Source organism: Nanorana parkeri, unplaced genomic scaffold, assembly GCF_000935625.1.
Source record: "Nanorana parkeri isolate BGI_ZX_2015 unplaced genomic scaffold, ASM93562v1 scaffold444, whole genome shotgun sequence".
NCBI lineage: Eukaryota > Metazoa > Chordata > Amphibia > Anura > Dicroglossidae > Nanorana > Nanorana parkeri.
The window spans coordinates 337,681-355,298 of record NW_017306712.1 but is presented as its reverse complement, the minus strand read 5'-3'; the positions used below and the strand labels follow the sequence as shown (position 1 = coordinate 355,298).

General features: G+C 40.2%; 1 protein-coding gene across 1 annotated transcript in view; it reads left to right on the top strand.

The window, feature by feature from the left end:
* The window catches only part of LOC108790078 (dystrophin-like), a 703,081-nt gene that overhangs the window by 360,006 nt on the left and 325,457 nt on the right, over positions 1 to 17,618 (top strand). Inside the window, exons 29-31 of the mRNA XM_018560268.1 lie at positions 6,211 to 6,381; positions 15,018 to 15,197; positions 15,895 to 16,023. Of these exons, the coding sequence (XP_018415770.1) occupies positions 6,211 to 6,381; positions 15,018 to 15,197; positions 15,895 to 16,023 (480 nt within the window). The remainder of the gene's footprint in view (positions 1 to 6,210; positions 6,382 to 15,017; positions 15,198 to 15,894; positions 16,024 to 17,618) is intronic.

Sequence of the window (17,618 nt, the reverse complement as noted above, 5' to 3'; positions counted from 1 at the left end):
TGAACACTCTGTAGTGTGGCACAGCTATATCCAATTCTGCATACCTGGCTTTATATTATAAGAACTTTATAATATAAAGCCAGGTATGCAGAATTGGATACAGCTGTGCCACACTATACAATAATACACTGTTCTGGAGTCTGGACATGTGAGCATCTATTTTCCCCACTATGGGGATACAAGACTTAGTTAGCAATGGGATGATCTAAATATTCAGTTCATTTCATTATTCAATGTCTTTTTTTAATGTTATAAAATGTATAATATAAAAAAAGACATTGAATAATGAAATTAATATTTAGATCATGCAATTGCTAGCTTGTATCCCCATAGTGGGGAAAATAGATGAGCACATATCCAGACTCCAGAACACTGTATAGTGTGGCACAGCTATATCCAATTCTGTATAACTGGCTTTATATTATTTTTTTATAATATAAAGCCTGGTATGCAGAATTGGATATAGCTGTGCCACACTATACAGTGTTCGGGATTCTGGGCATGTGCTCATCTATTTTCACCACTAGGGGGATACAAGCCTTACTTAGAAATATCTACATAGTTATTTCTTTATTTAATGTCTTTTTTTAAATATTATATGCAGTTAAACAGCATTTTTGTGCCCAGCTCCCATGCAGTGCTGCAGTACTAATAGAAAACTATTTTGTTTCTGCCTGGAGATCCGAACCATTTAAATTACCCTTTATCTTATTTTTGTCAACCAGACCTGTAACCAAAATGAACCCTATATACCAAAAAGATAAACCAGCTAACAAGAGTGGCTGGTTTTTTTAAAAAAAAAACCAGTTAGTGATATGATGTTTATGTCCAAAACTGATATTTTATCTGATAAACTCTTTTTGTAATTGGAATACTTGTCCCGATCCTCTGTTAACCCTTTTTTAAACCAGCCACTCTTGTTAGCTGATTTATCTTTTTGGTATATATGGTGCTGCAGCACTAACCTGCTGTGTCGTCTTCTCCATCTGCTTCAGCCACTCCGTGTCACAGCCTAGTCATCTGCTCCATTCTGACCTCTTCTCCCGCTGATTGGCCGATTGGATGATGATAGGCTTCCTCACCAGTCACTCCTGACTGGTGAGGAAGCCTGTCAATCATCCAATCGGCCAATCAGCAGGAGAAGAGGTCAGAATGGAACAGATGACTGAGGACTTGGAGGAGGAGTTTGCGGCCATCTTGTTTCATTGAAGACTCTATGGAGGTCCTGTGTGCGGCGGTTTCGGGTCCCTGAAGATGGCGGACGTGGCACAGGTACTCGTTTTTTTGTATCGGAGTATTTGCACAAGTACTCATGCAAATACTCTGTATCGCCGCCGATACCGATGCTTGTATCGGTGCATCCCTAATTTTCACAATGTGTTCGGAAATCCATTCTTAGGCAGTTGCCACCGGGGCAAGTGTCCGCATTGGAAGATTTCCCCTCTTTTCCTATTCCAGGGATAACTAAAAATGTTGAATTTTCCCTAATTTTTATTACCAGTAATGATTGTCACTGGGACAAATATACAGGGTGGATTTTTTTAGTGGGATGCAGCAGTAAAAACCATGCAGAGGTTTTAACCTTTCCCTGCTTTATCCAAAAACGTTGTCTTTTAATACAGATGTGTAGTTCCAGCATGAATCAAAAAACTTTGATTTGCCTATGCAAGACAAAGTGACAACCCTGACCCTTATTCTCACCTTGTCTACACTTCCTCACTGCTCCTTTCCCCCATTGCAGCTGGCCCCGAAAATTGTGTGAATGACCTGAGGGAGCAATGGCATCACTCATTGGTCATGTGACAATGCTTGAGCCTAATGATTGGCTGTTAGGCATATGCACTTTTCAAGGGAAGAAAGTCACATTCTCCCCCATACGACTGGCTGCAGAGTAGGAAGAGCAGTGAGCGAGCACAGGCAATGAGAGTATAAGGGGGTCAGAGAGAAGAATTTTACAGAGACATCATCAATTTGCAGTGCATCAACAAGAGTTAAGTGGGTGTCAGGTATTGCTGTTATCCTCCTAAACAATACAAATACATTAAATTCATTTTTTTCTGAGGTCATAAGATATCCTAGCACCCACAGATAAACATGTAAACATGTTATACTTATCAAGTATAACAATAGCCTGGCAGAGGTAATACAGATTGTTAAAATTCAGGAATAGTTGTCTGATTAAAATGTTGCTTCAGGCTTGCCAGCAGGGTGTTTGTCCATTACCACTTCTACCTGCACTATCCTCAGTCTACTGCACATAAGATTCAGAAATGTCACGGCATACATTATTTTAATCTGTTTCATTGCCATTTGCAGGACTCCCTGTGAATTTTAGTATTAGTGTTACGTTATTTTTATCTGAAACCAACAAAGGTCTTTCTTATGCTATGTGCCCTGATACAGGGGTACTCTGTTATAAATCCAAACACCTTCTAGGCTGGAGACCATAAGCTAATTTAAAAAGGATGACTAGGGAGTAGTTCTTAATTAAGCTGCCAAATAGCTTCAACCTTGTTATTTAGAGCCATTTGAAATAAGACATCTTTTTATTATTGGCACATAATGAACACGAACAGAACTTGCTGAGGTGATGCTTGTTGTGCTAAAGAAGGAGTAAGGATTGCAAAGGAACCAGAAACCCATACATATTACACTGCCTAGAGCATTTAGATTGCTCAGGTGGGAATGAACATCTAAGAAAAAGGAATTTAACTGATTATGTACCATGCTATTTTTTGTTATTTACAGAAGGAATACTTTTTTCTTTTATTCTAATTTGAAGGAAGATGTAGAAGATGTCAGGGCACATTATTATTATTATTTGTATTTTATCCCTACAGGGAAGCCTTGCAAAACATGTAAAACATGGAAACTAGTAATTGCCACAGCCTGGGGTCTGGAGTTGTATAAGGGCAGACACTGACATGAAAACAAGGCCTCTTTCACTGATGTACATACTTAGTCAGTCAGTAAATCAAGAGGATATTGCATGTGCACAGCACATACAAAATTGCTGTTTCACAGATTTTCCATAAAGAAAAAACACTCTTTTAACAGTAATTAACTTTGCATTATTTGCTATAAATCTGTGTTACAGAAATAATACCAAGTCCATGTTAATGTCCCATGGGCTGAACATCCCTGTTACATGGTGCCCCTTTTGCCTTCATTTTTTATTTGTTCATATGTGTTTAAAACTCCTTTCCTGCACAGTAACAGCACTGCAAAACACAATTTGTACTTCACTCTTCCCGCTTGTGACTCTACGGCCAGCAGTAACAAAGCAAAAACCAACTAACATGGGCACATTCTGTACTGCATACCTTGGGTTATTTATTTTGGAAAATTGGGCTTTGCATTGTAGAGCAGAGACCTGAATTGTTTTTATATTTCCATGTGTTTTAAAAATTGGGATGCTTATGTAGTGATTGTAATAGAAAAAATGTAAAAAGGTTATAAGGAAAATATTAGTAGAGATTGGAGAATAATTGTCCGAACAACAGAGAAGTGTGTAGCATAAACATTTACACATTAGGGTAACTGCTGTTTTATAAGAATATTTATTGCAAATTATTTTGTACCAACAGACCACATTCAATCAATACTACTATATAAGCTCTGAAATTATGAGAACTGCTGCACACAATTCATACTGTATATTGATGCACATAGGAAATCCATTAGTGACTTTAATTGATTTTAACTGCTACACTTGCCATTTCTAGAATACCCATTTACAAACACATTTAATTTTAAATAAGCAAATTAAATTACACCATGCACATAACAGAGCTGTGAAAAAATATTTGTACTGTAGATGGCAGCATTTCAACTCGACTTAAAGTTTATTTCCAATATATACATTTTGATGTTTAGAGTAAGGCAGAAAGCTTGGAGTTTGCAGGCATAAAAGTGTAGTGTTTACCATTAGGATGATGTACCAAAAGAGTTCTGTCTGGTTGTATAAGTAAATACAAAATAAAAACTGGTTTACATTTTGAAATTAAAATTTCTGCATTACAAATGCTATTCATAAAACTGCAGTGTCTCTTCTTTTAACATTGCAAGGAAAATATACAGTTTGCATTAGACTTTAAGTAATAAAATACATGGTTATGTTTTCTTCATTCTACTCCCTAAACTCCAAAATACTGTAGCAATTAATGGCAAAGCATATTGCAAAGCCTTTTAGCTTGTACAAGTAAAATGCAACATTTTCTTGCAATGACACTGTAATGAACAGAAAAAAGTGTGTTTTTCCTAGTATCACTGACCTCCTGATAATTCTACTTGAGAATACTGTCACATTGATAATACTTATGACTATGTTTCCATGTAGCATAGGCAGATAAAACGTCAAAAAGTTTTCCCAGCACACTCGCCAGCCAGCATGCAAAAAAACTTGTCTCACTGTTTTTAACGCAAAGTTAAAAACAGAGGTTTAGTTACACGTCTTCTGCAGAAAATGTGAAAGTCGCACAGCCGCGGTAACAAGTTGACGAGTGTGTTTGCCATTTTTTTTGCTATAGGCAGATAAGACACTTTATATCTCTGGTGTGATCTAGACAACTCATGTATATAATAGTATGTCTCTATAAAACTCTCTATAAGTGCACAGTATGTGTTTCATTAAAACAAGTTGTGGCAGCTATTGTTTGGCCACACATAGAGTTAACCATGAAGTTAACAAACCCCAGTGATGACCATTCTTAGTCTGCTGGCCTTATATTCTTGTCTTATGAAGTGGGAAACCTCTGTGCAGGGTGATGCTTAGAGTACCATCACAGGTTTAAATACACTTTAAATTAGCTTGTCCGTTAGGAAAGTCTAACTCCACCATCTGCAATGAAGTAGTTGGACTTTGGAACATAGATGCAGACCCAGCAGGAGCTCTTTTAGCAAGGAGTTGTAAAAGAATTAACATTAAGTTGCTATTTGGGGCTCTATCTTGCTCCCTGCTTGGTCATATAGTTTGACACAGTGACTGAAAGAGCAAGCATACAAGCAAGTAACTTGTTGTTTATATTGACATTTTTTTTATTTTGATACTGGTTTATTTAAAACTCTTCATCATTCTTTACTTTCTTTGACCCCTTCACAGTTAATATTTCACCTTTGAGCGTGCCTGCTCCCTATTCTGATCTCAGAGAGAAAGGGAACCAGTAAGAAAGAGTCTTGTGCTGCCATTTCTAATAACTGTTGTGCCAGTAAACTAGTTCATTCCTCTCTACTGTTATTTGAGGCTAATCTATGCTGTGCTAGACTTTGACATATTAGTTTTATGTATAAATGTATAATGTGCTAAATCAAATTTAGAGGTCATGCATTGTTAAAATATTAAAACATTGTTATATGTTTACCAAAGGAACAGAGACTGTTAATCCTGCAAAATTATTATTCACCAAGCTTACTAAATCACTTCATTCATGTGCTAGTATTTTTCTTGCTGTCCAGTCATTCTAATTAAATAGCTGGACGACAGACTCTTAACAGTGGGTGGCCTATTTTAAGCATTGTTTCCCCACTCTCGCTCCCACGTGCCCTCCCCCTAGGAGACGTGAACATTGTTTACAGCCAGTAACAGCTGTTACATACAAGCATTCAGGTAGATGTAGAGCCACCTTCTCTTAGATAGTGTTGAAAGTTTACACCCCCAATGCCCCCACTGCCCACTATCAGCATAGTGGGTCTCTGCACTGAGATTGGAGGGAGATCATTACACTTCCTGTGGCTGAACTCCCCTGTGATTTCTGAATGCTGAAGTGATGTGTAGTACTTCTGTATAGCCGTCGGATCACGCTGCAGCAATGTGTGCTCCCCCTCCACACAAAAACGTTTCAAAATAAACATTTAAGTGAGCAGCTTCTACTCTACTAGGTTTTTTTTCTTTGTTTCAATCATAAATATATTTGTGAGCATATTTTGCCATTAAACAGAACAATAACATTATAATTACTACAAACCTGCATTTAATTATATGATTTCATATTTGCCTGAAGGTTCAATGACAATAGTTCATGTGTATTCAACAAAAATGTAGCAAATAATCTGAACTAATCTTTCTCTGATCTAAGTAAAATTAAATTTCAGTTGGTTGCTACATTTTGCACACAGCTTTTTGCACTTCCAAATTAATAAGCTTGTTTGATGTGTCAATTCACAGCTTGTTTCAGCTGTTGAATATTTTTATATGATTTTTCTTTTAATCAGGTGACTGAGGCGAAGCAGGTCTTGGAAAAATGCCTAAAACTATCGAGGAAGCTAAGAAAAGAGACAACCAGCTTGACTGAATGGTTAGCAATGATAGACACAGAAGTTACAAGGAGATCCTCTGAGGAGGGAATGCCAAGTAACTTAGAGGAAGAAATTGCCTGGAGCAAGGTGAGCAATCCACAAATCTCCATTCACTAGCATCTTTATAGAAATTTCTGAGTTCCAGGTAAAGAACAAAATAAAGTCCCATGAACTCAACATGAAAGAAAATTAACTTTATCAAAGTGTTTGAACTGTTTCTTTTGCCTACATCAACTAGTAAAATGTGCCCTTTCATTCTACAAATGCTGCATAAGAGAATGAAAAGGAGAAGCAGATCAACTGCACTGGCTATGGGCAACAAGATTACCTTCACTTCAGACACTTTGATTAGTAAGACCCAGAGTCTAAAAGATTTATTTTACCTCTCAAGCCATTTTGCTTCTGTTTTCTTTTGCAAAAAGTTCCTAATCAAGTCATTTAATGGACTAAAAATATGAAATAATGTATCAAAAACTGTCAACAGTAAGTATTTGCAACATTGTCTCTGAAATGTAACAAAGAAGATGGCAATCACTAACATATGTCTTATTCATGGAAATGTAACAGTCTATTTCCAGGTTTGGATTTTTAATTACTAGATTACTATACTACAGGTGAAACTCGGAAAATTAGAATATTGTGCAAAAGTTCATTTATTTCACTAATGCAACTTAGCCATCTACCAGGAGATTTTGGAGCACTTCATGCTTTCTTCCACAGACGAGCGATATGGGGATGCTGACTTCATTTTCCAGCAAGACTTGGCACCTGCCCACACTGCCAAAAATTTTCTGAAATTGTGGATCTGGGTTTTCATGAGCTGTAAGCCATAATTATCACAATTATGACAAATCACGGCTTGAACTATCTTGCTTTGCATGTAATGAGTCTATCTCATATATTAGTTTCACCTTTTAAGTTGCATTAGTGAAATAAATTAACTTTTGCACGATATTCTAATTTTTCGAGTTTCACCTGTATAATTGTATTCTCTATCCCCCATAGACCACAGCCCGTAAAGTCCAGTCACCACTTCTAATATTATTATTGTAATATTAGTTTGCGATTCTAGCTTAAATGAGTCAAATGACATACAAAAATACACACATATGATATATCACATTCTACAGCTCAAATATATACCAAGTTGTTTCTCAGACTACTCTCTTATGTTTCTAGAAAGTAGACCCATGTATGAAGTGAATAGAGAAATATATTACCATAATTTGTTGCTTTTGACATCCAAAATGAAAATAACACATATATAAGCATATATCATTTTTTTACCTTTATGCTATGTATAGAATGTATATAGTAATATATAATAAGCATGTAAAATACTGGACTCTGGGCTTAGTAACGCACTGGACTCTGGGCTTAGTAACGCTCTGGGCTTAGTAACGCGCTGGACTCTGGGCTTAGTAACGCACTGGACTCTGGACCTACCTGAGACCCCACAGAGCCCACCTGAGAGTGACTCTGCAGAGCACACCATAGGTCCTGCAAAGCCCATCTGAGACTCTCTATGGCGGCTCCGCAGGGCCTCAGGTGGGCTGGTTGCCGGGGACCATTTCCCTGTACCTCCTCCCAACTCCTCTTACCTGCTGCTGCTGGGACCTGGCCTCCTCCACCCCCTCCCTGTCACCTCTGCCATGATGCCCCTGGTACAGCTGATACTCATGTAAGAGGCCCACCAGGCTGCCCAGACCCCTCACATTGGTACTAGCCCCCCTGATGGCAGTGTTCTATCAAAGTTTGTGACTACGTTACAATGTGTGACCAGTGACGTGGTCACACATTTCAATGTAATCCCACCCAGTTTTTTGGCAGTGGAATGTGTGGCTGCCAATAGGTGAAGCATTCCAATGCTTTCTCAGATGTTCCAGGGCAGATCGTTATCGCAAATCGTATGTGCAGGAGAACTGATCTGCCCTGGAACAGCTGATCGGTCCTGAAATGTCACTTCTATCTGGATTTGTGAGTGCGATCTCAGATTCCACACCACTCATTAAGTCAGATAGAAGTGACATTTCAGGACGGAACAGCTGTTCCAGGACAGATCAGTTCTCCTGCATATACGATTTGCGATGCCGATCTGCCTGGAACAGCTGAGAAAGCGTTGGAATGCTTGACCTATTGGTGGTCACACATTACACCGCAAAAAAACTGGGCTGGATTACATTGAAATGTGTCATTCCAACCTAGTCACAAACTTTAATAGAACAGCGGCACTGTCTAATCATTTAATCAGATACATAGATTATAATAGGCAACATTACAGTGTAATGTTGCCCATTATAATCCACTTTTCTAATTAAATTAAAAGCATCAGTGTGCAGTTACACCCATACCACCACCACTCCCCCCACTGCTCCTCATTCAGACTCATCTGCCAAGCCTCACAGGCAGCATCCCAGCCAGGTGGTGTGCACTGCAGGGGGCGGGGCATGTGACACACACTTCTCCTCTCCCACTGCCTATTAGGGACGCGGCCGGGAGAGGAAGTGAGTTGCAGGACCCGCCCCCTTGCTGAGAAGCCCGTTGGCAGTGCGGGGCACTGGACTTAACTGGGCCCCCCCACAGCCTCAGGCCCCAGCAGTAGTTCCGCTCCTGTACAGAGAGTCGCAGGAGAGGGATGAAAGAGCCACATGCGGCTCCATAGCCGCAGGTTGCTGACCCCTGTCTTAAGGGAATACCGGATGCGTAGTACAAAAGGGAAATACAAAAGCATGGTCGGACACTTCCAAAAGTCAGGGCTGGGAGCTTATGTTCATAAATGGTTAAGGGCTAAGGTCAGGACAAGGACAATAACAAGTATAGGAGTATACACACAGCAGTTCTACAACCGCTGAGTTTTCTGAGCAGCAGCGCTTTATAGGGCTCAGGTAATTAGCACCTCCCAGAGGAGTTGTGGTATTAGGATTAAAAATGCACACATCCTGTGTAAGTGTTTGCCATTTTAAATGTGGTGCTGATACTGTGCGGCTAACACTGGAGGGTGTTGGTTTGCAGCAGTCTGAGGAAGTAGTTACAACTAGTTACTTTCGTCCAGCTTCGGCTTTCACTTCGGCTCAGTCGAGCCGAAGCATATGCCTTCGGCTCGACTGAGCCCCTATGCCAACTTCGGGAGCTGTACGGGCTATAGTGAATAGCCCATTCAGCAGCCCTTTGATTCTACTGAACCGAAGTGGTCATGTGGTTGAAGCAAGCTGAAGGATCAGCCGAAGCTACGGCTAGATCCTTCGCAGCTTTGTGAATAGACCCCTGAATGTTCTGTTTAGTTTAAGTTGCAACAATCATTACAGTACAGATAAAGTATCTCCTTTTTGACACACAAGCACTTCAATTTTAAAATCACCCACTAAGTATGATCTGAACAAAAATAATTTTTTTTGGTGGGTAGCGTGGGTGGGTATACCATAAATATAATCTAAGGAGCATAGATTTAAACATATATAACTATGATACTATTTGTCCAATAACACTGAATTGTGTGCAGCATGTGGCTAGTAAATTAGCTATTTTTTCTTGGTGATGTTCACTAAAGTGGTGTTTAAAGTGACACTAAACACAGAAGTTAAATCTTAAAAATGTTTTACTAGGTAAGTAAACAAAAATTGGAAGAGACGGAAGCGCCACTACCTGGCGCAATAAATGTGGTTCAGTGTGGCAGAAAAGAAAGGTAATGGTCTCACCTGTAACTGGGTGAGCGTGAGCGTGTGGCCCCTAGGTTGGGGTGAAACGGTGAAGTCGAGCGGTGGATTCGGTCTCCTTCTCTGTTTGATGGCTTCGGTTCCTCGTGTCCGGTAGTGTGGTTGGGGACACAAGGGTAGAAGGACTGGGGGTGAGGTTATTTTGGTAGGCAAGAGGGGGGGGGGTGGACTTCTGAGACTCACCGTTGGGATGGAGGAGGCATGATGTCAGCGATGACGGCAAGGTTGGTGTTTAGCCAGGATGATGATGGGGTGATCTTCTGGGTGGCTGTTGTCCTCGGGGTCCTGATGGTAGCTTCTGGTGGCTGGAGCTGCAGGGTGAACTGATGTCGACGGGAGAGCCGAGGGACGGCCAGTGCTAGGCCTGGGAGCCGCGGGGCAGAGGAGCTGCCGGGATGTCACAGTGAACGGCTGTTGACGGAAGTGCTGCCAGGGGGAGGGTGACGGAGTCTAATGTTGACCAATCGGAGCAGGGGTGTGATCCCGATGGGGATGGTGGACTGATGTCAGCGAGAGCCGTGTGTCACAGGCTGTCAGGAGCTGTGGCGGAACGGGCGGTGGAGCGCAGTGTCCGTGAGCGGGTGCCTACACCGTGCCCGTGTGGAAAGGGAGTGTTAGGAACACTCGTCAATGTGCAGGCCGTGATAAGCTGTGGCTGGCGACGCGTTTCGAAGGGTAACCCTTCTTTTTCAAGCCGGAGTACAGGGTAAGTACCTACCTAGTAAAAAAAGTAGCTGACAATATTCAGTGGCGTCACAAGGGGGGTGCGGCCCGCACCCGGGTGACATCATTGGAGGGGTGACACCAAAATGACTCACAGTCATTTTGGTGTCAGCCCCCTCTGAAAAGTCGGGCGCTCGGTCATGGACCGCCGGGTGACTGTCCCCTCCTCTCTCTCACCAAGATGGCCGCCGGCAGGTATCAGAATACTGCCGCGCATGCGCGAAGACGTCATCGCGCACTGGCGTGGTGATGTCACGTGCACGCGCAGTGTACAGTATCAGGAGAGAGGAGGGGACCCGGCGGCATACCTTATCTCGCCGGGTGACTGTCACCTCCTCTCTCTGCCGGCGTCCATCACCAAGATGGCCGCCGGCATGTATCAGAATACTGCCGCGCGTGCGCGATGACGTCATCGCGCACGCGCGGTGACGTCTTGGCGGGGTGCCACTTGGTTACCGCTCCGGGTGTCACCCAGCCTCAGGACGCCCCTGACAGTATTAATGCATCACACAAGTTCAGGTCCTCAAATCATCTCTGAATAAATGCTAACACTGTCTTTCCTTCTGGAGGTTGCCTACTTTTGTTCTCCATGGTCCCTGTGTGTGTTGTAAAGTAGCTACTGCTCCAAGCTCGCTCCCATGATGGACTATAACTTCAATACAAATTAGTAAACTAAATCTGAGATTGTAGTCACGGGAGTAAGCTTGAAGCAGTGGCTACTTTACAACACACAGGGACCATGGGGACCAACACACTGGACCCCCTCCAGAAAGAAGGATAGTGTCAGCACTCAGAGATGATTTGAGGATCTACAGCTGAGTGATGCACAAATAAGGTACATTTTGTTATTAGTGAAGGTACTTGAATGCATTTTTAAGATTTAACTCCTGCGTTTGTCGTCACTTTATCTTGCTGTTTTATAATCATCAAATTCAGCCTTAGATCCATATACTGACTTGAAAAAGTTATTTCCTCCAGTACACAAGGGTCATGGTTAATAAATACAGAGTAAAACATATACCATACTTATATCTTCTATAGACAACTAGCCCAAACTAGGTCTGGAGGTGCCATTTTTTAAAATAAATGTAGGTTATATTTCAACCATCTCAATCATTTTGGGTCTTCTAAAGCATCATATAACAGATAAAATACTAGAAAATGAGATGTGAAGAAAATAAAAAAACAGCACTTTTTTTGTATAGAATGGAATATGAGAATAGGTTAAAAAAACAGCACTTGCAAGGGGATCAGTCCAGCCAGTACTTTATTTGTTAAAAGGCATAACAGCAGCAAACAAACAAATGCGTACATGTTTCAGCCCCCACCTCAGGTTTTTTACCTATTGCTCAGTGAAGGCTCTGGCGGAAGCTTTACCAGGCACCGAGGTTTAAGTAGCAGGATTAGAGACAAGAGAGTAGAGCTGCTCAATGTGTCTAAACTGCTACGGAATATGAGAATAGAGCTGATACATGACCCTGGTGCAGTTGCCCTCCATCTCTCTTTCTACAAATAACCATTAATACAAATTGCTCCTACAATTGCAAGATAAGTGAATTACACACTCCTATTTCACGGACTATATAATAACTGAATCATTACATTTAGTACCGGTGAAGTAAATAAACTTAGGAGTATAGTGACACAATTGCCTTCTTATTCAAAAGTTACAGTTGCAAGAAAAGAAAACTGTACATGAGGAAAAATCCATCTAGGAAACATGGCTGATTCTAATTACTAGTTTTTGACTTTTAAATCAACCCTGGTAGGTGACACCCTATTGCTGTTCAATATTTTTTCTCATTTTCACTTTCTTTTGTATCCTGCAGAGAAGTCTATAAAAAAAACATCACTCTGTCTAAATCTTTGATTAATACCAGGATCTTCTCTATCAGTGCTCAGAACAAATGTCACATTTCAAGGAACAAATTGCATATACTTCCACCCTTAATATATTACAAACGATGTGCCAATCATTTGCCAAACAAAACAAATGTGGCATTTACTAATTCGTTCAAATGTCCCCAATTTAATTTCCTTGAAATGGCAGGAGTGCTTACTTTACTTTGCAGCAGCATACATTAAAAAGAGAGTTTGGTTTAATTTTTATGTCACCAAGAAACTGTCAAATTTTAGATTAATATTTTAATGTTAATTGTTTATCTGTTTAATTAGATCATGAAAGATCATTTATGTGCAGTTACCTATGGCAATCAGATTTCACTTTTTGGTAAAGAAGGTTGAAAATACTGGAAGATGATTATTGGTAATCTTCCTACAGTACCCTACACAGCAAACGTCAGACCCTATGACCTCATTCACTAAAGGCATAGAGCATGTTAACTTTTAAAGTGAATTTTCGCTTTTCAAAATAAACTTTTACTAATTCTTAGGAAATTAGGTAAAACAAAAGTGAAAATAAAAAACCATTTTGCAAAAAATATCTAATCACGTGCAATAAAAATAATGAGCTAAGTTAAATAAAAATGCAGGTTGCAAAGCGAAAGTTCACTTAGCTTAGTGATTAGGTGAAGTCATGTTGACTTCAATCATTCAATCATGTACAAGCAAAAATCCTGTTTTTTTTATTTTTTTTGCACATGATTCTTTGCAAAGTAAATTGTAACTTTGTTTTAACTTTTTCAATAAGATAAATGAGACTTCATTTTGCAAAGTGAACATGCGCTACTCTTAACTTTTTCAATCCACATGCAGAAAGTTGGTGGATCTGTTTGGTTCCATATTAGGGGAATACAAATATGAGTTTCATATTTCAAGAAATGCACCATTAGAGAATTATTGTATTTGGAAATGGTGCATTTAGTCAGTTGGAGAATGCAAGCAGCCAGATAACCCCTCACATCAACCATCACTAACTGCTCAATGGCCTGTAGGACATTATCTCAGAAGGGCTTCAGCTTTGGGCAGGAACAAAAAAAGTGTAACATCATACCTGTTGCCGTCTGACAATGCCAGCAAGTAGAATGGATCCCGGAATAGATCAAGTGTAAAACACTCAGGACTTTGTTCCATCTCGATACAATTTTATATCCAAGCTCCTGGAACTTGCAGGCAATGAAAATAAAACATTATTCTGGGTAAATGAAAGAACCAAGTCCTTTTCCCACTTGGATATGAAGCCTGGGTCAGAGTCAGATTGGGGCCGTGTGGGGGAAGAATTGTATAGATTTGTGATATGACTTGCCGAACAGGCTCAATGCCACTGCACAACATTTCAAAAGTCAATAAGGGGCAGGACAGGGCCTGGGAGTTAGGGATAGAGAAGAAGAGATCAAATAATTGAAGCATGCTCCAGTGGTCCAACCATGAATCAGATAAATGAAATAATGCTTCAGTAGAGAGCCACTTGTCCCCTGCTAAGAAGTTGAGTAAGCAGAAGAGGTTTTCAGAATACAAGCAGCACACTCTGCTTTTTTCCGGGACAGGGTAAAATTCACAATCACAATTTACCGGACTCACAATCACCATTCACTGGAGTCATAGGAGAGGGGAAGGAGTTAGTGTGGTGGACCGAAAGACAAATCTCACTAACTGGACCATTGGGCAATGATCAGGTGAGTACGAAGACTAGGGGGCAATGGGACTGAAAGCCAGGGCCAGTATGTTATCTTTTGGTTTGTGTCTCATGAATATATATGAATATGTATATGTGAAAACCTGTGCATCACTAAAATATTCACCTATCCTCAAAATAATTTGGATGCTAGAGTTATACTGCATGATGTAAAGTTCAGCTATTATGGGTGGGATAGATCTTAACTACTGTCTTTACCTTTACTCCTTATCTACAAAGGAACTCCACTCACTCTGATCTGGGTTTGTCTCTACTTCCTCTCGTCTTTCTTTATTTTGTTCTGACTCCTCCTTTATGAACTTCCTGGAGTTAACCTTAGGCAGACTTTGTCAGTCTTGTATACACATACACAGACAGTGCAAAACCAACCCAGGTGATCAATGAGAAGTTACATTTTGTAAAGATTTTAAAGTTGAAATGCATTTCGGTGTTATTGGTGATTTTGCTTTGTACACCATCACTACTGTTTATACTGCCTTGTTAAAAAGTCTGTATCTTTGTCTGTTCTTTGGCAGCAATTTGAAGATGTATAAAATTAGTGGGTTACTTATTTGTAAAGAAAGCAGGTAAAGTTCAATATTAATCATAATAATAAATAATTAATTATGGTGTTTACAGTATGTAAAAAAAAGTATTGACAAGTGTAAAGTGCTACAATTAAATGTACATTGACCCTTTTCATTTTCTTACAGACAATACAAAAAGAGATGGAAAAACGACAACAGCAATTAAAGAACATCCGAGACTTAGGGGATTCACTCAAGGCAGTGATTGGTGAAAGCGGCAATCTGGTTGATGATAAACTTAGTCTACTGAATAGCAATTGGCTGGCTGTAACATCAAGAGTTGAGGAATGGTTCCGCCTTTTATTGGTAAATACAAGTTTGCTTGTATACTGCAACAAATAAATAGTAAACCAGATAAAGTTTATTGTAAGTAGTATCTAGGGCAAAAATTCAAACTTCAGATAAAGAATCTAAAAGCACATAACTCCCTTATGTGAAGAAACTGTCCATATTATTTATCTTTACAAAATAATACATATGCATGAACATCTTCAAAATTTAAAATTTTTTCAAATTTAATACTGTTATCTTAACATAAAATTGTGCCGCCTATGCACTTGAAAAACAATTTTTAAATGGAATTAAGATTGTGCCAAGTTCACTATGAAAAATGGGGAAGTAAAAAAATCAATATAGTCATTACAAAAGATTTAATTTATGGAATTAAAGTGGAGCACAATGTCAAAAACAATATTAAGTCTAGTTATGTATTCATTAATTATCATTTTTCTTTTTAGATTCCACTCTTTCATTGCAGCATAAGCATGAGGAGGAGGAAGAGACACATACAGGGCAGTAATGAATGTCTCTGGTTTCCTCTACTCTGACAATAGGAGATTATAGGACATCTCACCGAGCTTCCTGGTTCTGAAAAGATGTGGAATAGATAAAGAGCTGCATATGGGGCCCCTGGGTTCCGTGTTAGACTTCACTGCTGTAGTATAATGCCTCATTTACTTGACAGCTTCTGAACAACATTTATTTGACTGTTTCTTTAATTCAGGAATATCAAAAGCAAATGGAGTCCTTTGATCAAGGCATTGCTAGCACTACAGCTTGGATGTACCGTGCTGAAATATTGCTAGATGATATGGACAAACAGAAACCACAGCAGAGTGAAGAGACCCTGAAGGTATCACACTTAAGTCCACCTAAACTTTCTAGTTTTTTTGCACTTAGGTTCCATACATAGCTTGAATTTTGGCCAGTTCAGCAAATTAAGGTGTTTCTATTAATAGTTTTTAATTACTCAAGTAAATTAGGATAGATATTTTTGCTCATTACATATATTGTCTTTCATAATGATAATCCCTCCCTTTCAGACATTTCTATACATTTTAGTATCACAACCTTAAATTAAAACTAATGTTATTGCATTATATATAAAGATTTGATCACAATGTTGAAGTGAAAATTTCTGCATAGCTTTCCAATTCTTTATTACATAAATATTTTACTTACTCTGCTGCGACCAATTGCTTACGATGTTGCATAATTAACTGCATGGAAAACAGCTGTGTTCAACATGTGTCTCAAAATATATATTTGTATCTGGGAGAAATAATTGTTTGCTAGGAAATATATGTTATTAACCCCTTGCCCATTGTAAAATTATGGACGGATGGCGGATGCTTCCTGGTGGGTGGACGTATATTTACTTGATTTACTTACTGGTTGTGGGCACTCCCTAGCAGATACGCATAAACAGGACCCGGCCGGGAATCCAAACAGCTGTTACCAGCTGTTATATACAAATGTTCGGGCCAACTCCGCGGCTGGGCCAATCGCTTGTATGACCGTGCCTGCTGCCGTGCCCCCTCCCCATCGCTGCCGGTCATCCCAGGCTCCGCTGTCCCTCCTGTGAGCCCAGGACCGGCACAGCGACTGCCCGTACTGAGAAGTAGGGAAGTTCATAATTTTCCCTCCTCTCTCCTCCTTCTCTCTGTAAAGGCGGAAGCAATGTATATTACATTAATTCCGCCTTTAGCTGTCATTCTCTGGCTGAGAGCCAGAGAAGAAGCTGGTGAAGCAGATCTCTGCTTCATCAGCTTCTTTGGGGGTCCCTAGGTGACATCAGGGGTCTTATAGACCACTGATGTCTCTATAAAGAGGACCTGTCAATGTATATTGGCTATCACAAAGGGGGCTTGTTATCCGCCTATGTGATGGCAATCAAGTTAAGTGTAAAACGAATTAAAGTCCCACATAAAAAAAATATAAAACACCCAAAAATGTTTTAAGTCCCCCACCCCCACGTGCATGCACTTATAAATGTAAATACGCATCGGGTGCACCAATGTGCGAAAACAACCATTACGCCATGCATGTTACATATCACCGTGAACACCGGAGTGCAAGCACTAATTCTAGGGCCATCAATCAATGATTACATTAAATTGAGTGGTAAAAGCTTTTAAAGCATTGCCTATGGACAATTTTAGGCATGGTCGTTTTTTGAAATTTCGCAGGCGCACGCAATTTTAACCTCTTGCCGTCCGCCTGTAGTAAAAAAACGGACGGACTGCACTGCTGCATTGGCGGGTTGCCGTCGCTAGACGGCATTTTTTTCTGCTCGCGCGCGCCCCCTAGCGGGCACGCACGGGCAGAAAAGACCCGACCATTGCACACACCCGTTACCGGGTGTTTCACATATAGGCGATCAGCGGCTCCATAGCCAGCCGATCGTTTATATGTGCTCGTTCGCCCCCCCGCGCGGACGCCGTCGGT